We start from the raw sequence: 24059 nt of genomic DNA, 5'->3' as shown, positions 1-24059 counted from the left end.
GTTTTCACTTTGTTATTATGGGGTATTGTGTGTAGATGGATGAGAAGAAAAAAAACTTAATCCATTTTGAATTCAGGCTGTAACACAACAAAACGTGGAATACATCAAGGGCTATGAATAATTTCTGCAGGCACTGTAGCTGAAAGCGACTAAAACCATGTGTCCTTTAGTACATATACAGTAAATTACAATATACAATAATAATATTTATTGGCACTTTGTTATGGTACAGAAATTACCAGGGATTCTCTAATATATATATATATATATGGTAAAATTATAATTACATAGTAGTAACCTCTGAATTACTTATTTGTTCGGATTAGATGAATCAGGCCCCACTAGGGACTATTTGTCAGTCCATCTGTAATTTGCATGTCTTGTATTCATGGAGTATGTAAAATTAACTATGCAAAACTAGCTAGTCTAAATCCCAGCATATTCAAATATTCTGAGGAACAAGATTTCTAAGGTCCGCTCTCTAAAAGTATTTTCGACATAATCATGTTGAATGTATTGTTTGTAGCTTATAGCTAGCTACTTATACTATTGTGCACACACACATCTAAACATCTGAGTAGAGGGTTTGTCCACTGTGGTCCTCCCAGGTGACACACACCCTAGGTCTGTAGGCCATCCTAGTGACATCCAGCTCAGGTTTACACTGGAACCATGTTTGAAGCAGTTGATCCATCTGTTCCTGCTTGGTGATCCCATGGAGTCTCTCCTCCTCTTCATCCACCATGTCTTCTTCCCCCCTGTACCTGACTTCGGGTGAGAGAGGCAGTCTGAGTACTGCGTCTTCCCGCATGCCCTCGAAGAACTGCACAACGCACTTACGGGCAAAATCGCGGCAGTGAAGCACGCAGGTCTCATCGAAGAGCTTCTGCTCGATGTCCAGGTAGTTGCTCCAGTAGCGCGTCTGGAGGTTGGTGGCGTGGTCGTCGAAACAGGGCTTGATGAGACGGCCCAGCGCACCCAAGAGAATGAAGAACAGGAGGATAGACCAGCCAATCGCCTGTCAGGAAATACAGTACAAAGCATTGGCATTCTCGAATGGAGAGTGGAGGACATCAGTCATCAGGGTGATAGTTTCTGACACACCCCGGTTAAGGAATGGGATTTGACTGTACAAATAACGAACAAAAGCCAGCCTACCTAAGTAGGGCAACAACATTTTTTAAAATCCCTTTGAATACTAAACCCATCAACTCAAATACGCAAAGTAAAGACATTTCAGAGGTATTTAAAAACGGGAGTGCACTCACTTGGGAGTAGCAGCGCACGTAGCGTGAAACAGCTTTACGAAATGTGCTGTTCCTGAAGATCATATCCTCCTTGCAGGGCACCTTGGCCATGAGCTTGAGCAGGTCGAGGCCAGTATTGTTGGGCATGCCTATGAAAGTATAGAGTACAACTAAAGTTTGTGTTTGAGTCCATGTTCAAATGTTAAAGTAGACAAGACCACACTATTTTGACTCTGGGTGAGGGTTTGGGTGAAAGTCAGTTAGTTACAGGGCTATGAGTTAAGGTTATGATTGACAGGTGTTTCGGGCTATAGCTACCCGAGAAAGGCTTGGGGTCTACACTCATGCTAAAAGCACAGATGAAGATCTTCCCATCCAGCAGAGTGACCAGAATCCACACCATGGGCGCCAGTAGAGCCCTCTGCATCATGGCAGAGAACATGTACCTGCAGAGGGTTAGGAATAACATCACAATTAATTACAGGAAGTAGTAGTCGTTTTTTGGAAGAAAAGCTGTGATGGTAGTGGTCGTAAACACAGGAGCATGAGGTGGTTTGACAGCAGCACTTGACAACTCACTTGACAATGGCAGGATTTTTGCTTCTCTTCCCAATGGGTCTCAACCATTCTTCCATCATGACCCCTGTGTGTCGATTGACCAAGATTCCCAGGAAGAAGAATATTAAAGGCGGGACAAACATCACCCCCAGTGCGTAGAGTTTGTTGTATTGTGGAATACAGGGGCAGTTGAAGTCAAAGCTGGTGTAGAGCTTCACACTGATCAGGGCCAGTACAATACAGATTCCATTTGATATGGACTCGGAATTGGACTGAAAATACTGCAGAACTAACTTCAGACGGTCCATGGTTTAGTGAGACTGAAAACTTGACACACGTGATAATGATCTGGTAAAGTGGTCAGACTAGGTTAACACACTGTACAAAAGTAACCGCAAACAGCTTAGTTTTAAGAACAAGATTTTCCCTACCACAAAATAGTCCTCACCGAAGAATCAACTTCATTCCATTGAATAAAAAATGTCAATACCGTACTAGTATTTTTGTTAGGTTGAGTCAAGAGTCAGAGCAGAGGTTGAAAACACACCAGCCAGGTTAGTGTCATCTGACCACACCCCAGTAGTACGTGTGCAGGTCAGAGCACACTGACAGAGGCTTTAGGAGAGAACGGAGGGTGTGTTCACTAGCTCCTACTGTGCAGGTGCAACAGAGTTCAATACGGTATAACAATTATGGATCTTTGAATGACAGGTGTTTAATGACTTTGCTGTACTCTTATAAGAGCCAGAGCCTTTTCTACCTATTATTTTTTACTCTGAATAACCCCAATGTGAACTGTTCACGTCAACTTTGTGTCTCACATTACTTCCCAACCACGACACATTGTTTTATTAAATACATGTGAAAACATGGATACTCCTTTCAAAGACAAAAGGTGAATTCACCAGTGCTGCTTACAGACCATGTACCTCTAAGAAATAGAACTCACATGATCAGAACTACACATTCAAGTGTTGGTTTATTTTTAGAAAATGAGTTGCATACAAAACAATTAAAAGGACATGGTCTCAGCATGCATAAAGTGCTTGGAGTTTTGCTCCAACATACAGTGTCAACAAACCCGTTGCGTGAACAAGATATAGGAGTTCAGCATTTACTTTAGCATGCATTGTGAAAAGTAATTGATTCCAATTCAAGTGGGGCTTATGAATGATTACTTTAAGTGATTTAATCATTGCACCTAAAATTGGTAAAGGTCCTACCAGCATCCTAATCCACAGCAAAAACAGCATAATGGCAGTTATGAGATTTGTCTAAGATTTCAAAATACTTCATTATACAGTGGACAAAACATGCTCTTTCCATGACAGACTGACCAGGTGAACGCAATGATCACTTATTGATGTAACTTGTTAAATCCACTCTAATCAGTTTAGATAAAGACAGTATTTTTAAACATTGAGACATGGATTGTATGTGTGTGCCATTCAGAGGGTGAATGGGAAAAACAAGAACAGGGTATGGTAGGTGCCAGGTGCACTGGTTTGAGGGTCAAGAATTGCAACGCTGCTGGGTTTCACACAACACAAACGTGTAAGTAAAATGGTCCACCACCCAAATCGACAACTGTGGGAAGCATTGGCGTCAACATGGGCCAGCATCCGTGTGGAATGCTTGACACCTTGTAGATTCCATGCCCTGACGAATTGAAGCTGTTCTGAGCACAACTCAATATTAGGAAAGGTGTTCCTAAAGTTTTGGACATTCCGTGTATATGAACACTAGCTTCTGGAAGAAAGGATTCGGTCTCCACTATAACCAACAGCATTTTACAAACTCCACAACAAAAAGTAACATTTACCATAGGCAGTAAAGACATCAAAACTTTAGTATAAACAGTAGTTTCAGGAGAATGGGTTGAGTAATTCCTCTAGTTTCTGTCTCAGTTGGTACAGTACTACAACGAACATCAGAGCTGTGGACCCTTAGGATCCAGCTCTAGCTTAAGGTTACGCCATATGAGCATCACATCTGCGCCTTTCAAATTTAGGTCAAGCTGATCTCCGATGATTCTTTGGCTTCGATCACCTTGAAAACTCCAACCTTCTGTTTGGAGCTCCTCTTGGCCTTGTCTGGAAAGAGAAACTGGTTACATTACACACAATACAACAGAGGCCAAACAAAAGCAAGGTTTCATCAGGTGACCATGTTACGGGGAGAGGCACTGGTGCTCTGCAGTGGTAAAGCATCCTGATAAAGGCCGAGGACTTTAGTATATTGTGACGCAGGTATGATCAACATCATTCATGATAACAGTAGTTGTGAATTGAATAGAGCCCACAGCTTAACTCACCCAGAAGGTCACTGCGGTCCAGCAGAGCCTCCAGGTCCTTGTCACTAATGACCTTCCCCTTGGTGCTTTTCACTTCCCTGAAAAAGACAACAATCATTAGATAACCATAGTTTCTGACCAACCTAATATAAAATATTTCTGAGTTTAATAATGAAAATACAATATGAAAATTGATCAAGGGGGGGTTGGGAAATAACACTAAAAAACTAGTACTTCTCGTAATCTCTGGTGTTGAGAAGATCCATCAGCTCAGACACGTCGACGCAGCTCTTGGTCTGTTTGAGCTCAGCCTTTCCTCCTTTGAATTTTTCTAATAAATAAAAATACAAACGGTACAGTCAGTCTGAATTCAGAGAATTAAATTGTCACATTTCCAAGAATTCTAATAAATATTATCCCCAACAATTCCCTCAAGCTGATCATGTCACTGTTCAGACAGCCTAGCTATACAGGAAATCTAGTTTTGATAGTGCATTAGTAACATTGTCTCAGTCTAACAGTGTGGGGGGGGGGGGGTGTTTCTACTAGGCTAATAAATATATTTAATGGTTAAGATGATCATACCATGGATAATTTAGTCATTTGATTTTGAGTTTTAGGTACACTTTATTTGATAAAATATTGAATTTGGCCTTTACTACTATAGCCCATAGAAGCACATTGCACACTCATAAATGTATCATAAGGAATACGGTTTTAAAGTGTCTGTCCTATATCTAGGAGATAAGGCAGCTCATCCTGATTTTCAGGATGTCTCACGGTCTGGCAAACGCAGGCGGATTTAGATGCAGGCCATGCAATAAAACTGTTCTCTATCTAAAACGTACGGATTTTGATGGGGATGTTTTGTAGGGGCCACGGCCAGGAATCAGCCATTATTGACGCGACCGCGGAGCAATTACAGATAAGTGCCTTGCTTTCACCTTGTTCAAATCCCCAGCCGACTACTGACTCAACGCTCTAACCGTTAAGCTACCTGCCACCCCATGTTTCAAACATAGGAATGCATTTAAAATATACTGAAAAAAAAATTGAAACGCAAAACGCAACAACTTCATTGATTTTACATAAGAGGAAATCAGTTTAAATAAATAAATTAGGCCCTAATCTATGGACTTCAAATGACTGGGAATACAGATCTGCATCTGTTGGTCAGATAAATGAGAAAATCCTCACAATGGGCCTCAGGATCTCGTCACAGTATTTTTGTACGTTCAAATTGCCATCGATAAAATGCAAATTGGGTTTGTTGTCCGTAGCTTATGCCTGCCAATACCCCCACCATGGGACCATGGGGAACTCTGTTCACAATGTCGACATCAGCAAATTGCTCGCCCACACGACGCCATACAAAGTGGTCTGTGGTTGTGAGGGCGTTTGGACGTACTGCCAAATTCTCGAAAACGACTTCGGAGGCAGCTTATGAAAATAACATTACTTTGTTTCAGTTCATGAAACATGGGACCAACACTTTACATGTTGCGTTTATATTTCTGTTCCGTGTAAATATTTGATAAAAATACATGTTATGCACCGTGAATATACGACACTCAAATACACATGCAATTGAATCCAGGTCTGGAACACACGCGCCACAATAGTTCTCTATCCGGACATACTTAGCAGCTCTTCCATGCACGTTCTATTCAGGTGGGTTTCACATTTACCTCAATGTAATAACAGTTTCGATGTGTCCTGGATGTGAGAGGAGTGGTACTCTACTCACTCTTGTGAATGACCATCTTCTCCAGCTTCCTCTTGGCTGACGCTCTCTCCAGGATCTTCTGGTCAATGGTATTGGCAGTGACCAGTCGGTACACCACCACGGGTTTTGTCTGTCCGATACGGTGGCATCTGTCCTGGGCCTGCAGGTCAGCCTGAGGATTCTGACAGAAGAAGAGTCCATTAATAATCGTGTGGCTCTAGAAAAATCAGTACCAAACATGTAGCAGTAAGCAACAGTTAAGCTCAACCTGAGGGCATGGGTTCTACACCTACCCAGTCACTGTCAAAGATAATGACAGTGTCAGCAGCAGTCAGGTTGATGCCCAGGCCACCTGCTCTGGTGCTCAGTAGGAAGAGAAACACCTCTGGGTCAGAAGAGAACTTTGTCATCTGCAACAACAAAAAATATGATGGAAGGATAAGCTCACAGCACAAGAAATAGTGAGGGAGAAAGACTGCTACATGATTATAAGTAGAGCTGCATGATATGGGCAAATGCAAATTGAGCAAACACTGCGATTTATTTGCAATATTATTCTAACGATGGTTTGAATATAGTGGGCAACTCGAATAGTGTTGTTTAGCATGACGAGTGAAAAAGCCAGGTAGGAGCGTGGATCAGAAAACCAGTCATCTAGTGCGACCATTTTTGCCTCATGCAGTATGACGTCTCCTTAGCAAAGAGTTGATTGGGTTTTGATTGTGGCCTGTGGAATGTTGTCCCTCTCCTCTTCAATGGATGTGCGAAGTTGCTGGATATTGGCGGGAACTGGAACACACTGTCGTACACGACAATGGGCCTCAGGATCTCATCACATTCAAATTGCCATCGATAAAATGCAATTGTGTTCGTAGCCTACAGTGGGGCAAAAAAGTATTTAGTCAGTCACAATTTTCATCATAGGTACACTTCATCTATGACAGACATGAGAAGAAAAGAAATCCAGAAAAATCACATTGTAGGATTTTTAATGAATTTATTTGCAAATTATGGTGGAAAATAAGTATTTGGTCAATAACAAAAGTTTCTCAATACTTTGTTAGATACCCTTTGTTGGCAATGACAGAGGTCAAATGTGTTCTGTAAGTCTTCACAAGGTTCACACACTGTTGCTGGTATTTTGGCCCATTCCTCCATGCAGATCTCCTCTAGAGCAGTGATGTTTTGGGGATGTTGCTGGGCAACACGGACTTTCAACTCCCTCCAAAGATTTTCTATGGGGTTGAGATCTGGAGACTGCCTAGACCACTCCAGGACCTTGAAATGCTTCTTACGAAGCCACTCCTTCGTTGCCCGGGCGGTGTGTTTGGGCTCATTGTCATGCTGAAAGACCCAGCCACGTTTCATCTTCAATGCCCTTGCTGATGGAAGGAGGTTTTCACTCAAAATCTCACAATACATGGCCCATTCATTCTTTCCTTTACACGGATCACTCGTCCTGGTCCTTTGCAGAAAAACAGCCCCAAAGCATGATGTTGCCACCCCCATGCTTCACAGTAGGTATGGTGTTCTTTGGATGCAACTCAGCATCCTTTGTCCTCCAAACACGACGAGTTGAGTTTACCAAAAAGTTATATTTTGGTTTCATCTGACCATATGACATTATCCCAATCTTCTTCTGGATCATCCAAATGCTCTCTAGCAAACTTCAGACGGGCCTGGACATGTACTGGCTTAAGCAGGGGGACACGTCAGGATTTGAGTCCCTGGCGGCATAGTGTGTTACTGATGGTAGGCTTTGTTACTTTGGTCCCAGCTCTCTGCAGGTCATTCACTAGGTCCCCCCGTGTGGTTCTGGGATTTTTGCTCACCATTCTTGTGATAATTTTGACCCCACGGGTAGAGATCTTGCGTGGAGCCCCAGATCGAGGGAGATTATCAGTGGTCTTGTATGTCTTCAATTTCCTAATAAATGCTCCCACAGTTCATTTCTTCAAACCAAGCTGCTTACCTATTGCAGATTCAGTCTTCCCAGCCTGGTGCAGGTCTATAATTTTGTTTCTGGTGTCCTTTGACAGCTCTTTGGTCTTGGCCATAGTGGAGTTTGGAGTGTGACTGTTTGAGGTTGTGGACAGGTGTCTTTTATACTGATAACGAGTTCAAACAGGTGCCATTAATACAGGTAACGAGTGGAGGACAGAGGAGCCTCTTAAAGAAGAAGTTACAGGTCTGTGAGAGCCAGAAATCTTGCTTGTTTGTAGGTGACCAAATACTTATTTTCCACCATAATTTGCAAATAAATTAATTAAAAATCCTACAATGTGATTTTCTGGATTTATTTCTTCCCATTTTGTCTGTCATAGTTGAAGTGTACCTATGATGAAAATTACAGGCCTACAATTGGTGGCTGACTAAATACTTTTTTGCCCCACTGTATGTCTGCCCATACCATAACCCCACCACTACCATTGGGCACTCGTCACAACATTGGCATCAGCAAATCGCTCACCCACACATAGTTGAAACCGGGATTCATCCGTGAAAAGCGCACGTCAGCATGCCAGTTGCCATCGAAGGTGAGCATTGTCTACTGAAGATGTTACAACGCCGAACTGCACTTAGGTCAAAACCCTGGTGAGGCCGACGAGCACGCAGATGAGCATCCCCGAGATGGTTTCTGACATTTTGTGAATAAATGATTTGGTTGTGCAAGGCCACAGTTTCATCAGTTGTCCGGGTGGCTGGTCTCAGACCATCGAGCAGGTGAAAATGCCGGATGAGGTGGTCCTGGGCTGTTGAGGTTACACATGGTCTGCGGTTGTGAGGCCGGATGGACCTACTGCGAAATTCTTTAAAACGACGTTTGAAGGGGCTTATGGTAGAGAACTGAACAGTATATTTTTGTGTGACAGCTGCACATTTTAGAGGGGCCTTTTATTGTCCCCAGCACAAGGTGCACCTGTGTAATGATCATACTGTTAAATTGGCTTCTTGATATGCCACACCTGTCAGGTGGATGGATTATCTTGGCAAAGGTGAAATGCTCACTAACAGGGTCGTAAAAAAATGTGTACACAATTTGAGAGAAATAATTGACAATTTCTGGGATCTTTTATTTCAGCTCATGAATTCAACACTTCACATGTTGCGTTTATATTTTTTGTTCAGTCTAGATATGACATCAATCATAAGGTAAAGAAAAATATTCATGCTTCGCCTATTCCTCTCCGACATACCGTTGCACAAACAATATGCTGATCTAGTCCTACAGCACCATAAGCCTGACGACTCATTACATTCTCCCGCTGCTCTGTCTTTCGCTACATACTTCGGCCATCATTGAAGTAGTTTGTGGTGACGAGACATCAGCGATTGGGGTCGCCTCTAACCAATCAGAGTATCAAAGCCAATAATGAATTTTCAACCGCCGCTTTAGCTACGTGTGTTCAGGCTCAACCCATCGGTTTCTGGATCTGAGTCTGGGTTAGAGGTCGACCGATTATGATTTTTCAACGCCGATACCAATTATTGGAGGACCAAAAAAGGCGATTAAAAAAATTTGTATTTGTAATAATGACAATTACAACAATACTGAATTAACACTTTTTAACTTAATATAATACATCAATAAAATCAATGTATCCTCAAGTAGATAATGAAACGTTCAATTTGGTTTAAATAATGCAAAAACAAAGTGTTGGAGAAGAAAGTAAAAGTGCAACATGTGCTATGTAAGAAAGCTAACGTTTCAGTTCCTTGCTCAGAACATGAGAACACATGAAAGCTGGTGGTTCCTTTTACAATATTCCCAGGTAAAAAGTTTTAGGTTGTAGTTATTATAGGACTATTTCCCTCTATACCATTTGTATTTCATATACCTTTGACTATTGGATGTTCTTATGGGCACTTTAGTATTGCCAGTGTAACAGTATTGCTTCCGTCTCGCTCCTCCTTGGGCTCAAACCACCAACACAACGACAACAGCCACCACATCGAAGCAGCATTACCCATGCAGAGCAAGGAAAACAACCACCACAAGGCTCAGAGCGAGTGAAGTTTGAAACTCTATTAGCGCGCGCTAACTAGCCAGCCATTTCACTTTGGTCACACCAGCCTCATCTCGGGAGTTGATAGGTTTGAAGTCATAAACAGTGCAATGCTTGACGCACAACGAATAGCTGCTGGCAAAACACACGAAAGTGCTGTTTGAATTAATGTTTACACGCCTGCTTCTGCCTACCACCGTTCAGTCAGATACTTAGATACTTGTATGCTCAGTCAAATTATATGCAACACAGGACACGCTAGATAATAACAACCATGTTAACTAGTGATCATGATGGTTTTTTATAAGATAAGTTTAATGCTAGCTAGTAACTTACCTTGGCTTACTGCATTTGCGTAACAGGCAGGCTCCTTGTGGAGTGCAACGAGAGGCAGGTCATTATTGCGTTGGACTAGTTAACTGTAAGGTTGCAAGATTGGATCCCCCGAGCTGACAAAGTGAAAATCTGTCGTTCTGCCCCTGAACGAGGCAGTTAACCCACCGTTCCTAGGCCTTCATTAAAAATAAGAATGTGTTCTTAACTGACTTGCCTAGTTAAAGCTTAAATAAAGGTGTTAAATAAAAATACAGATTTCCGATTGTTATGAAAACTTAAAATCGGCCCTTCCGATTAATTGGTCGACCTCTAGTCTGGGAAGTCAGGTAAACCACACCAGTGGTATCAGACTGTACCTAGCTAGCTACGTTTGCGCTGGCTCAATGCCTTTAGCTAACTAGCGATTAGCTGCTAACACAGATTATTTTGGCCCCAACTTGCTTGCTTGACTAACTAGCTGTTTGCAGAGTGTTCTATACACAAAGTAATAGCAGAATTATAAAAATAATGTGGATTTATATTAAGATGCAAAGTGGAAAGCAGCATCTTTGTCATTAAGATTTTGTTTCGTTGACCATGAGCGAACTTGGAAGGAACAGCAAGTGGGTAAGGCGAGCAACTACGCTCCTTGAGTGACGGGCCGGGGCTTGGTGTGCGCGTGCAGCGGGAGAGACGGCTCAAGTAGCAAACTATAAAATCGGACGTTAAACACCATGGAGGAGCTTCACAATATTGCAGACATTTGCAATTTAAACATTGCACATGTCAATATCAAAATTATATTAATCGTGCAGTCCTAATTATAAGCGCTTTATGACTGCTTTAAGGAGGATAATTCCATTGTGGGGAGTAGACCATGCCACTACTCACGTTCTCTTCTCTGTCGGGATAGGCCATGCTCCCATCCAGTCGGCTGTATTGGTAACCCCGCAGGTAGCAGTAGTCCATTAGGATATCCAAGATGGACGTCATCTGGCTGAAAATCAGCACCTGTCAACAAGGTACACAACAGGTCAGAAGTGGTCACAAACATCTTACAATAAATACATATTCATGGTCAAGTAAAATTTTGGGGGATTAAAAATCAATCACTTGACTGAGGACATTAAGTATAAAAACTGAATTTGGACGTTTACCTTGTGTCCCCTCTTCTTCAGCTCTGGCAGCATTCTGTCTAGAATGAGGAATTTCCCTGAGGTCTGGACCAGTTGCTCATCAATCTGCAATGGAAAGAGAGTCAAAGGGTGAAACAAGATCATGCATTTACACGAGCTACACCAACTGGCAGTCTAACTCCCTATACACTCTGACAAAGCCTCTACTTAGCAGTGCTGAGAGAAGTCATGAATGCACCCACAACATTCAATGGCCATGTCATTTCTACATAATTTAGTCACAGCCATTTCAAATCGCGCAGGGCCTTTACCTTGAACTCCTGAGTGGCCGGGTCCAGTGGGTACTCTATGAGATAGGGGTGGTTACAGCACCTCTTCAGCAGCATGAGGATGTTCTGCAGTTTCAGGTTGATTTGGGAGTCCAGGGGCATCTGCACGTCCACAACCGGGGCGGGGCTGAAGAGTACCGGGACAGGCAACGAGTTAGTGAGTTGCCCCAGCAGAGGTCTCACGTGCAACTATCAACTGCAAGTCTTTAGTTCATTTATTTTAAATAAGGGAGCACACATTAAAATGTTTAACATTCACAGGAAAAAATGAATTGGTACAATCATGTAGTTTGTCTTCATGGACACGTGTGTGTATCCGATGTATCAAGTTGTATAACAGAAAAGATAGTTTAACAAGTCTATCATTGGTATGACCAGTGCACCCCCTAGTGAGTAAAGGCACAAGCATAAAAATAGAATCATCCCATTTCTATGGGCACCGCAGTGTTTGCTTCACACAGAACACAACCATAGTAGAAGATATTCTGACCTCTGCTCAGCCTCCTTCTGAACCCTCTCCAGGTATTTCTCCAGGTCGTAGGGCGTGTCACCATCAGTCTCTTTGTAGTCCACAGGCCTCCTGGTCCTGCGCTTAGGCCTGCCGTCGGTCGTCAGCACCACTGGAGCCTCCACCTGACACGTCAAAGTCTATGAGAAAGCTCCTGGCCTCTGAAAATTTGGCAATACATACATTTGCCATTCTATATAACAGCGTAGCAGTGACTTGAGGGCCTTACCTTCACCTGGCCCAGCACTTTGGCGATGGTCTTGTTCACCACAGCAGTGTAAAAAGACTCCTGTTTGACAGTGAGTGGGGCGTACACAACAATCTCCTTTTTGGGCGGCACCTCCAACGTCACATCAGACTTCAGTCTTCTCAGCAGGAATGGCGTCAGAATCTGGAGATGAAAGAGAAGGTTTATAGACTACCTACAGGTTTAACCATTTTATCTTTCCCAGTGTATTGCAGAGCTAGTCAGTCAGAGGGCTTACCTGGTGGAGCATGTGCAGGATGTTCTGCTCTCGTTCGTTAGCCACAACATTTTTTGCATCCGAACCAATGGTGTCGATGTCAAACCACGACTCAAAGCTGTAGAGATATAGTTGAAGCGCAATTACACTTTTTTTAACAAGACAAAAAACATTCCATATAGTCCCATTCCAACAGTAGAAAAAGACAAGACCCCCTACCTCTTGAGGTCGTCAAACACCTCAGGCAGAAGGAAGTTGAGCAGTGACCACAGCTCAGCTAGATTGTTCTGCAGTGGTGTGCCCGTCAGGAGCAGCTTATTGTCCGTGGGCAGCATCTTCAATTCCCTCACCAGTCGGCAGTTCAGGTTCTTGATCCTGTGGCCCTCATCCACAATCAGGTACTTCCAGTGGAAGCGCTGGGGAGGAAAAGCAAGGGGGTTATCAGTGAGAGGCTGAATGGGTTAAATAGGTGGCACAACTTGTAGTACACATGCATAACTCAACTTTTACACAAATTTACCTTTGATATCAATGCATTATTTGCACGAAAAGGAAAGTTATGCTAATGCCTTTCAAAAGATAAGAGCTCAGTATCGTAAGTTCCAACATCTACATCAGAATACCAAGTACAGAAAAATAACATGTAACTTCTACAGCCTACATAGAATGATAGGAGTAGGCGAGTTGGGCCTACCTGCAGAAACTTCCTGTCTATCATGGCAATCTCAAAGGAGGTGACCACCACAGGTAACATGTTGTGAGGTCCCTGGGGCTTACGAATCTGCTTTAACAACGCCATCCTATCTTTAGCAGGTCCATGGTACAGCTGTACTGACACCTTACAACACAAGATGAACAAAGACAATTTAACAGTGTAGTCAGTAATTGGCATTGGTGACACAATGTTCATGTCATGTGTATCAATAGCACAACTTCTGTAATACCTGGAATGCTTATTTTAAGCAAGGAGTGTTATTATTATTTTTTTTTACCTCTGGAGTAAAGCGCTTGAACTCATTGATCCAGTTGGGCAGAGTGGACAGGGGGGCCACTACCAAGAAGGGACCCATCACCTTTCTCTCCAACATCATGGCCACGTGGGCGATGCACTGGATTGTCTTCCCCAGACCCATCTCATCTGCCAGGATCCCATTGATACCATTCTCCCACAACATCTGGAGAAAACAAAATACAAAACACACCAAGGATGATATGAAATCCTGCATTTGTGATCAAACAAATAAAATGTGCATAACCAACAGTCCACACTCACCCTGAGCCACTCCACACCCTCTATTTGGTAAGACCTCATGACTCCCCCAGTGAAGAGCAAGGGCTGCTGGGCGGGCACAGCCTGCCCGTTCACCTTCCTGTCTGGGTCCAGTAGATGCTTGGCATTGTCTCTCACAGTCTCCGACAGACGGCCCTTGATGTCAGCATTGGAGTCACTCATCTTTTCGATGTCCTCTGCTTCTAGCTTCTTCATCCCAGGGACCTCCTGTTTTTCAGACATATATATGTCTGTATTATTGACATTTGGAGGTACGGTACATCTAAAAACACCCTCCAAGTTCTTGACTAAGAGTAAATCAGTCCAAAAATGTCCCTTGCAGTGAATAAACAAAAGTCCTTTACCTCTTCCTCCACTTTACGTTTCTTGGCCTTGGACATAATTTCCTGAAACAAAAACATGGCCAAAAAATAACATGTTAAAAAATGTCAAATAGAGTGAAATAGGCCTTGATTTAAATGTTGAGAGACACAGTTTACCTCTTTAGACATGACATCAGCAATTTTATAGTCTTCCTCCCTCTTCCTTTTATTTTTTTCAACTGAAAAAACAAAGAAACTTAAGTCGGAAATTGACACTATAGACTATTTCCACATCAACTATAGAGGGTAACAGAACAAGTAACGGAACACAAGTGCTACATACCTCTCCCAGCCTTTCTGCCAATGCTCTGTGACAGAAAAGTTAATATGGTTAGTGATTAAGGACCTGCAGGCAGTAATTGTAACTGAAACAAACAAAAATTACAACTTAAAACTCACTCACCTTCTCTGCCTTCTTTTCCAGTTTTTCTTTCTTCAGCATTTCCTGAGTTTACAGGGAAAACACAGTTAGACATGGCTTTTCAAAGACTCCTCACACTCGTTGGGTAGATTTGACCATTGCCTTTTTGCGTTTCCATGCATTTTCTGACCATCAAACATAAGTGAGAAAGCAATTAGAGATAGCTAGAGCAGAGTCCTACATGACCGCAGAGGGGGACTGGGAAGATCAGGGCTAAGGAGCCACGGTACATTACTGTGGTCATTTGCTCACCCATCACACATGAGCTGTAACAGGATACGTAGTTGTACAATATGCTGTGCAAGGGCTACTTCTAATGTTCATATCCTTTGCACTGGTATTCGACTTACCTCCTGCTGCTGCTGTTCCATCTTCGTAAGGAGGAATTTGGAATATATGTTACTTTTCTCTAGCAAGTGTTGCAGTCTCTTGAAGCGAATGTCATGAGTTTCCTTCCTCTGAGCTTCTCGAGCCTAGTAAAAAAGACATGCCAATGTTGGGCATTAACATCCACACTTGCCAAACAAGATCAATACAGTTTTCAAATATGTTCAAACATTTTTTTGAACAAAGAAACCTTTTTTATAATCTCCTCTTCTTTTTTCTCTCCTTTCTCCACCAACTGCATCTCCTCCTCCTCCATCTCTTTTGTGATGACAACTTCAGACACAGCATTTTCGGCTTTCACACTTGCAGCTGCTGAGAACAAGTGGTGATATGGTTATGATATGGTTCATTTACATGAAGGGGAGAATTCTCAATTAGCTAGCAACTTCCAATTATAGATAGTACATATCATTTAGCCACCTCTGGCCAATTAATGTGTTAACTAAGTTTACTTACAATTTCCAGGCAAAGTCTCCTCCATAGCCGTACCCAGCGGTTCTTCAGATTCGTTAGGCTTCGGACAATGAGGAGACACGCTTCGGGTTTCTTCCTTTACACTGCGTTGGGAGTGAATATTCAATGAATAAGAGTGTGATAAATAGCCTTGCCTGTGTTAACTGTATGGCAAGTTAACAGTTCAGCTAGCTAGCCTTGAAGCTATGAAACACCACACCAATTTTATTAACATTACGCTCGGGCAATTGCTTCGTCCCGCGACTAACCATTGCAGGCGGCTCATTTTGGAAGCCAAGCATCCTTGATCAACCAAATCTAAAATATTAAAGTTTCACCAAGATAACATTTCCAAACAAGAGGCATATCCAATAGCTCTAGGAACAATACTTAACTTCTTTGGGGTAGGGGGCAGTATTGGGAATTTGATGAAAAGCGAGCCCAAATTAAGCTGCCTGCTACTCAGCCATAAAAGCTAGAATATGCATATAATTAGTATATTTGGATAGAAAACACTGAAGTTTAAAACTGTTTGAATGATGTCTGAGTATAACATAACTCCTGGCAGGCAAAAACCTGAGAAGAAATCCAACCAGGAAGTGGGAAATCTGAGGTTTGTAGTTTTTGAACTCAGCCCCTATCGAATACACAGTGGGATATTGGTCATTATGCACTTCCTACGGCTTCCACTAGATGTCAACAGTCTTTAGAAACTTGTTTGATGCTTCTACTCTAAAGGAGGGGCTCATAAGAGCACGTGGTCTGGCAGAGTGCCACAAGCTCAGTCTCGCACGCCCACCTAAAAAGGTAGCTACGTTCCACTTCATTTCTGAAGACAAAGGTATTGTCTAGTTGGAACATTGAAGATTGATTCTATACATCATTTGACGTGTTTCTACGAACTGTAACGGAGCTTTTTTGACTTTGTCTGAAAATAGTGAACGCGCTTTATGAATGTGGATTACTGGACTGAACGCGCTAACAAAAGGAGCTATTTTGACATAAATGGACATCATCGAACAAAACAAACATTTGTGGAACTGGGATTCCTGGGAGTGCATTCTGATGAAGATCAAAGGTAAGTGACTATTTATAAGGCTATTCTGACTAATGTTGACTCCACAACATGGAGAATATATGTATGGGCTCAGAGCTCTACTCAGATTATAGCATGGTGTGCTTTTTCGGTAAAGATTTTTTTAAATCTGACACAGCGGTTGCATTAAGGAGAAGTGGATCTATAATTGCATGCATACCACTTGTATCTTTTATCAATGTTTATTATGAGCATTTCTGTAAAGTTGATGTGGCGCTCTGCAAATTTACCGGATGTATTGGAACTACCGAACGTAACGTGCCAATGTAAACTCCGATTTTTGGATATAAATATGAACTTTACAGAACAAAAGACACATGTATTGTGTAACATGAAGTCCTATGAGTGTCATCCAATGAAGATCAAAGGTTTGTGATCATTTTTTTCTATATTTCTGCTTTTTGTGACTCCTCTCTTTGGTTGGAAAATGGCTGAATGCTTTGTGACTAGTTGCTGACCTAACATATGTTGTTCTTTCGTCGAAAAGCGTTTTTGAAATCGGACATTGTGGTTGGATTAACGAGAAGTTTATCTATAAAATGGTGTAAAATACTTCTGTTTGATGAATTTTAATAAGGCGTCTTGCAGTTTCTCTGGCTGTGGAGAGGTGGGACGCTCACGTCCCGAACGGTCCCAGAGGTTAACGTTACGATTTGACGTCTTGAATGTGTCCTTCGCTATCAAATAAGTGTTTAAAAAAAACACGTTATCCAGGGTCTCCCATTTTCCGTATGTAGAAGATCGACGGTTACGTATGTAACCACGGTTATGTGAGTTATATGGATCACTCCAATATACTCCGCGGCGGAGTGATACATCCGAGGTGAGAATTTACAGACTGATCAATATAGCTCACATAACCGTGGTTACATATGTAACCTTTGTTGGGTTTCACTATATTGGATCACTCCAATATATTGGTATACCCATACCAGATTAGTCAGTGCTAGAGGTACCTGGCCAGCTAGCGGCAAAGTCCCAGCACGGGACCGAGACAGGGGCAGTCAATGTGGAAGGGGGGGTCCCGGCACAATCCCCGGAAAGGGAGGCGACGCCCTTGGCCTGTCCATCCACCCCGCATGGCAGGCAGATATAGCAGCCAAATACCATCTCAGTGTAGAGGCTGTCAAACACTCATCCAAGCGAGACTGCAGGTATTGGAGAACATACTGAACCCCGCATGACTTGGGGTATGCATGGTGTTCATTACACCCTCCTGTAGTCCTAACATGGACCATTGGTGCCGTTCAGTGGCCAAGCCCACAGACTGAGGTGGTGCGGCCTCGGATGCCACAGAATTCCCCCGACCTGAGACAGCAGGTCCGGTCCTAGGGGAAGTTGCCATGGTGTACCAAACAGGGACAGGAGAAGTCTTAACCAGGGTTGTCTGGGACAGTATGGGGCCACCGGAAGCAGACGATGCTCTGCCATCCCGGTCCAGCACAGCCTGGATCAGGGGAAAAGAGGGAAATGCATAAGCTACAGCCTGGCCAATCGTGAGCCAGAGCATCCAAGCCCAAAGGCCCTGGTGGCTGTGACATGGAGTACCACAGGGGGCAGTGTGCATTGTCCAGGGAGGCAAACTGGTCCACCTGCAACCTCCCGAACTTGTCCCACAGGCGATGCACCACCTGGGGATGTAGGCTCCAGTCAAGGTGACGGGCCCCCCAAAAGCATATCCGCTGCCACATTTAGTATGCCAGGTACGTGTGCTGCGCATAGAGACGCTAGACATCCCTGAGCACAGAGAAGGAGCTCCTGTGCCAAATTATGGAGGCGGTGGGACCTCAGTCCACGCTGATGGTTGATGTAAACCACCACTGTGGTGTTGTCCATTCTCACCAGGACAGGTCTTACCTTCAGGTATGGAAGGAAAGACCGCAGGGCCAGCGGTACAGGTGGGACCTGTAGTGTATTGATGTGCCTGCCGCTCCAAGGGGGGGTAGCCAACTGCCGCTCCAAGGGGGTAGCCAACAGCCGCTGGCCGACCTGCCCTTGGTCCTCCCCCCCAGCCGATCTGGGAGGCGTCTGTGCTGACCAACTCCTGGCGGCACATTCTCAGCTTCTCCACCCCATCTGACAGAAAGGAGTGACAGCGCCACCTCAACAATGCCACCTCAACAATGCCCTGAGGCACTGCATCACAGCGCTTTGGGTGCAGCTGGTGGGAGTTGAACCGCCGTTGAAAAGGCCAGAGATGGAGCAGGCCCAGGGGAATAAACAACGAGGCCACAATCAGCAAGCCCAACAGGCATTGGCAAGTTAGGGCAGATACCACCCGCCCCTGACGAAAGTAGTTGAGGCAAGATAAGATGGTCAAAACCGGGGGGGAAGACCCGTGTGGGAAAAACAGGCTGTTGCTTCACCTCACACTGTGCCCCTCTCTGCTGTCGTCCCTTAGCACGAGGCGATGGGGCAGGAGAGGGACCCCACCGTTGTTCGGGTGCAGGTATGCGGCGACAGTCCGTCTGCCTTGGACCCAGGGCCTGAAGAGGTAGCATGAACTGTCTCAGGGCCTCCAGGTCCCCACGAACCTTATCGGTCTGCTCTATAATGTCATCAACCCGTGGGCCAAAATTAGCCCTGGGGTAATGGGCAAATGTGCTCTGGAGAGCAGCTGGCAGACATGATTGGGCCAGCCAGACACGGCGCCAGGAGGTAACCATCTGCACAATGGCCCGTCCGTTGGCGCAGGCCACATCCTTCTGGAGCAGAGAAAGCAGGCGAGACACCTCCATCACTTCCCGGAGGAGCTCCTAAGTACCCTCCTGCAGCCAGGAAAACAGAGTCTGCAGGTAGGCCTGCAACAGCATGGTCATGTTGGTAAGGCGGCCAAGAGAGCAGAGGGACACATATGTGGCTCTCAAGTCCACATCAAAGACTCTTTGGGGGAGAGGGCTCTAAAGTTAATGTCTCAACAGTGGCAGCCCACCATTCTGCAGGAGAAAGAACAAGAAATCCCTGTAGAGGAATTAGCTGAGAACCCGTGTAAGGTAATTAGCAGATAAACTAAAGCAATTCACAACACATACAAAACAAGCTAGTCGGCAGTTGTGTAAGGTAAATACAGTTTGTGGCAGCGAGAGCCACCAATATATTAATGGATGCACACAGTGTTGTAATGAACGCTAACGAAACACAAGCACGACAAACCACGGGTGGAAGATAGAGATCAACCCCACGCTGTAATTGCAGCACGCAAACAGCCAGTGAGTAACTTCCACGCAAGTTATTACAATTTTCAGTGACTTACCAAGCATGCTTCAGAAAGTTTGTACCTCAAACCATAGGAAAAATGAAAGGGAACGTGTGTCGCTCAGTAGACAATGGACCTGATCGGACAGCTCAGAGCTTCTGCTCTTTTCTGTCCATAAGAAACAATTGGATTGGTGGAAGAGGCAGGCCAGGAGCAAGGAAGGAGGGTGTGGTCAAGCAAGGCATCCCGAGGCTAGATGCCCTAAGGTCTTTATCAGAACAGGCGTAGATTAGTTTCACCCTTTTCTTTTCCAAACATGAAAAAAAATAAAAAATAAAAGAGACAAACTTAATTGAAATTATAGCTCACAGCTGTGCAGGGGGAGAGGGGTGGGGGCACTAAGGAGTGCATTCACATATATCTACACATTTTCATACACACACAATTGATTGTATTTTTTTCCTTCTTTCCTCTCTTCTAGGTCAGTTTCAGCATTATGGACATGGGTGTATCTGTGATCCATTTGGCCTGTCCCACCACTTCCTTCAGTGATGGGTTGTGAGTGGCTCTGTTGATGAACTTCTGGCCAATGATTGACTGTGTATTGTTGATTGATGTCAGTCCAGATATGCTGTTAACGTAGTGATTGCTTATGTATCTTGGTAGTCTGTAAGCTATTTTTATTGCCATGTTTTGGACTAGCTGTAGCCGATTCATCTGCTGCGGTGAAGCTGTTATCCAGGCTGGTAGGGCGTATTCAAAGAGGGATCGGATGCGTGTGTCACGGCCATGGGGTCTATATTTTTTTATAAGGGCGGACCCCAGCCGTAAACAGTAAATCGAAATCCTCACCTCCGACCCCGAAAGAGTCTTTCACTCCACCGCGGAGTGATCCAATACAGTGAAACAATCGTTTTTACCCTTACACTACTATGTGGTAGAATGGACTACAATTGCAGCCCACAAGCGGAAAATAGGAGAAACTGCTGTATACAAAACACTTATTTGATAGCGAAGGACACATTCAAAAGTATTCACATAGAAGTATTCTTCTAGAGAAACTAAAATACATATTGGCTGCAAACGTTATTTTGGTGAAACCGAATAGTTTAGATTTGGTTGATCAAAGGACGCCAGCCTACAGAAGCTTTTGCAACGAGCCATCGACATGGGTTACTACTTAACCTTATCTAGCTGCTTGGAGCAACAATTAAAGTCTTGAAACAAACAGAAGGACTTACCAACTCATATTGAAAAACTGCCAAACTAGATATGTAGTCAAATGTTTACTACTATTTTCCTGGGATATTTGTTTGAAGAACCCGTTAAAGCAAGTTACACAACATAAAGCATGCAGTAGTCTGTGTGTGATTGTATAATGAAGAAGGCGGAGCTTCAACATTTCGCGCCAAAGTGGATGCAACCAATGTAAAAGACAGGGGTGTCTGATATTTTGCTAAACCAAGTCTCTATATTTTTGGTTTGCAGAGCATCGAAAGAGAGAAGACTTGCTAGTATGATCATTACCAAAATCATATATACATTTCACTCACTACTTAACGGTTTAGAATTGCGATATGAAATCGCGTGATGAAACATGTACCCCTTCTTAGGATATCTAGATCCATTGCCTTAATATTTCCCGCAAAACTCTTGTGTTCATTCATTCGTCGACACAGTGGGTGATTCGTTTTACATGGAATGTTAGACCATTCCATTGGTCCTTCAACGGAAATTGCAAAATGTTTCTACATAATAATCAGAATCTCCAGCACCAACCCAACATCAACATATGTGAAAATGGCACGTTTCTATGTTTTGTGGGGGGGGGAATATAGAAGATGATACCTATAATTTGTCACCAGAGTGGTTTGTTTACATAGCAGGTTAGGATAATTAACGTGGCTGGTTAGGTAAATTATCGTGGCAGGTTAGGAGAATGAGGTTATGGTTAGGGGTAGGCTTAGCTACAATGCTACAGTTGTTGATAAATTGGATAAAGAATGATAGTAGCAAACTCAACTGCATCCTTCAATGTGGCAGAAGGCTTGTTCATAACAAAAGCCTTTGATATTGCCAACCACTTTAATAACTTTTTTGTTGACAAGATTAGAAAACTTAGCCATGACATGCAGCCGTCTTCATCGACCTGGCCAAGGCTTTCGACTCTGTCAATCACCATATTCTTATCGACAGACTCAGTAGCCTCGGTTTTTCTAATGACTGCCTTGCCTGGTTCACCAACTACTTTGCAAACAGAGTTCAGTGTGTCAAATCAGAGGGCATGTTGTCCGGTCCTCTGGCAGTCTATGTTGGTGCCACAGGGTTCAGTTCTCTGGCCGACTATTTTCTCTGTATATATAAATGATGTTGCTCTTGCTGCGGGCGATTCCCTGATCCACCTCCACGCAGACGACACCATTCTGTATACTTCTGGCCCTTCCTTGGACACTGTGCTATCTAACCTCCAAACGAGCTTCTATGCTATACAACACTCCTTCCGTGGCCTCCAACTGCTCTTAAATGCTATTCAACCGTTCGCTGCCTGCACTCGCACGCCCGACTAGCATCACCACCCTGGATGGTTCCAACCTAGAATATGTGGACATCTATAAGTACCTAGGTGTCTGACTAGACTGTAAACTCTCCTTCCAGACTCATATCAAACATCTCCAATCTAAAATCAAATCTAGAGTCGGCTTTGTATTCCGCAACAAAGCCTCCTTCACTCACGTCGCCAAACTTACCCTAGTAAAACTGACTATCCTACCGATCCTCGACTTCGGCGATGTCATCTACAAAATAGCTTCCAATACTCTGCTCCAGCAAACTGGATGCAGTTTATCACAGTGCCATCCGTTTTGTTACTAAAGCACCTTATACCACCCACCACTGCGACCTGTATGCTCGAGTCGGCTGGCCCTCGCTACATATTCGTCGCCAGACCCACTGACTCCAGGTCATCTACAAGTCCATGCTAGGTAAAGCTCCGCCTTATCTCAGTTCACTGGTCACGATGGCAACACCCACCCGTAGCACGCGCTCCAGCAGGTGTATGTCATTGATCATCCCTAAAGCCAACACCTCATTTGGCCGCCTTTCGTTCCAGTTCTCTGCTGCCTGTGACTGGAACGAATTGCAAAAATCGCTGAAGTTGGAGACTTTTATCTCCCTCACCAACATCTGCTATCTGAGCAACTAACAGATCGCTGCAGCTGTACATAGTCCATCGGTAAATAGCCCACCCAATTTACCTACCTCATCCCCATACTGTTTATATTTATTTACTTTTCTGCTCTTTTGCACACCAGTATCTCTACCTGTACATGACCATCTGATCATTTATCACTCCCGTGTTAATCTGCAAAATTGTAATTATTCGCCTACCTCCTCATGCCTTTTGCACACAATGCATATAGCCTCTTTTTTTTCTTTTTTTCTACTGTGTTATTGACTTGTTAATTGTTTAGTCCATGTGTAACTCTGTGTTGTTGTCTGTTCACACTGCTATGCTTTATCTTGGCCAGGTTGCAGTTGTAAATGTGTTCTCAACTAGCCTACCTGGTTAAATAAAGGTTAAATAAAATACAATAAAAAACAACAAACACAGAGCCTTCATATTCATGCATAATGGACCAAGTAATTAAATACCATCACTGTAGTTTTGAGTTCTGCAAAGTTGGTGTGGAAGAGGTAAAAACATTGTTGCTATCTATCAACAAGGACTAGCCACCTGGTACTGACAACCTTGATGGTACAGTAAATTGCTGAAGTTGGTAGCGGAATACATTGCGACTCCTGTTTGCCATATCTTCACTTCAGGCCGAGAAGACTGTGTGCCCTCAGGCCTGAAGGGAGGCAAAGGTCATTCCACTGCCCAAGAATAGCAAAGCACCCTTTAAAATGGTTCAAACGGCCGACCAACAGCCTGTTACCGATGCTTAGCAAACTTTTTTGTATTTGGTAAAACACAATTTTTTCCAATGTTATTTTATAGAAAACGAATTAACAACAGACTTCCAGCATGCTTATAGGGAAGAACACTCAACATGCTCGGCACCAACACAAATGACTGATGATTTGCTAAAAGAAATTGATAATAAGAAGATTGTGGGAGCTGTTTTGTTAGATTTCAGTGCAGCTTTTGATATCATTGATCATAACCTATTGCTGAAAGAAATGAGATGTTATGGATTTACATCCAAGCTGTCATGGTCAAAACATATAGAATCAAAAGGTTGCTAAAATGGGTAGTATGTCCATGATAAGG

The 24059-nt window shown here is 43.5% G+C and overlaps 2 protein-coding genes across 4 annotated transcripts; both read right to left on the bottom strand.

The window, feature by feature from the left end:
* Positions 1-540: 540 nt before the first annotated feature.
* LOC139381906 (calcium homeostasis modulator 3) lies at positions 541-2113 on the bottom strand. The gene is made up of 4 exons (XM_071125765.1): positions 1827-2113; positions 1566-1693; positions 1269-1396; positions 541-1018 (listed from the first exon to the last, which is right to left on the bottom strand). The coding sequence occupies exons 1-4, from the start codon at positions 2111-2113 to the stop codon at positions 566-568; spliced, it is 996 nt and encodes a 331-aa protein (XP_070981866.1). The 3' UTR covers positions 541-565.
* Positions 2114-2765: 652 nt separating this feature from the next.
* LOC139381815 (lymphoid-specific helicase-like) lies at positions 2766-21160 on the bottom strand. Of its 3 annotated transcripts, none has more exons than XM_071125592.1 (23): positions 21031-21160; positions 15501-15601; positions 15235-15356; positions 15008-15130; positions 14640-14681; positions 14520-14544; positions 14354-14415; positions 14219-14260; positions 13857-14081; positions 13576-13758; positions 13278-13421; positions 12803-12999; positions 12605-12701; positions 12349-12510; positions 12102-12244; positions 11594-11738; positions 11304-11387; positions 11038-11157; positions 6118-6234; positions 5846-6005; positions 4333-4429; positions 4120-4196; positions 2766-3898 (listed from the first exon to the last, which is right to left on the bottom strand). In XM_071125592.1, exons 1-23 carry the CDS (start codon positions 21036-21038, stop codon positions 3813-3815), a joined length of 2562 nt encoding a protein of 853 aa, XP_070981693.1. In that variant the 5' UTR covers positions 21039-21160; the 3' UTR covers positions 2766-3812. The 3 variants fall into 3 exon arrangements, with proteins under 3 accessions (XP_070981693.1, XP_070981695.1, XP_070981696.1); XM_071125594.1 differs by having other exon boundaries at positions 3566-3898; positions 15235-15353; positions 21031-21152; XM_071125595.1 differs by lacking the exons at positions 14354-14415; positions 15008-15130; positions 15235-15356; positions 15501-15601; positions 21031-21160 and having other exon boundaries at positions 3566-3898; positions 14636-14677.
* Positions 21161-24059: the final 2899 nt, after the last annotated feature.

The sequence above is a fragment of the Oncorhynchus clarkii genome, chromosome 23 (genome assembly GCF_045791955.1).
Source record: "Oncorhynchus clarkii lewisi isolate Uvic-CL-2024 chromosome 23, UVic_Ocla_1.0, whole genome shotgun sequence".
NCBI classification, from domain to species: Eukaryota; Metazoa; Chordata; class Actinopteri; order Salmoniformes; family Salmonidae; genus Oncorhynchus; species Oncorhynchus clarkii.
Note: the sequence above shows the minus strand (reverse complement) of the source record. Positions and strands in the feature narration are given on the sequence as shown.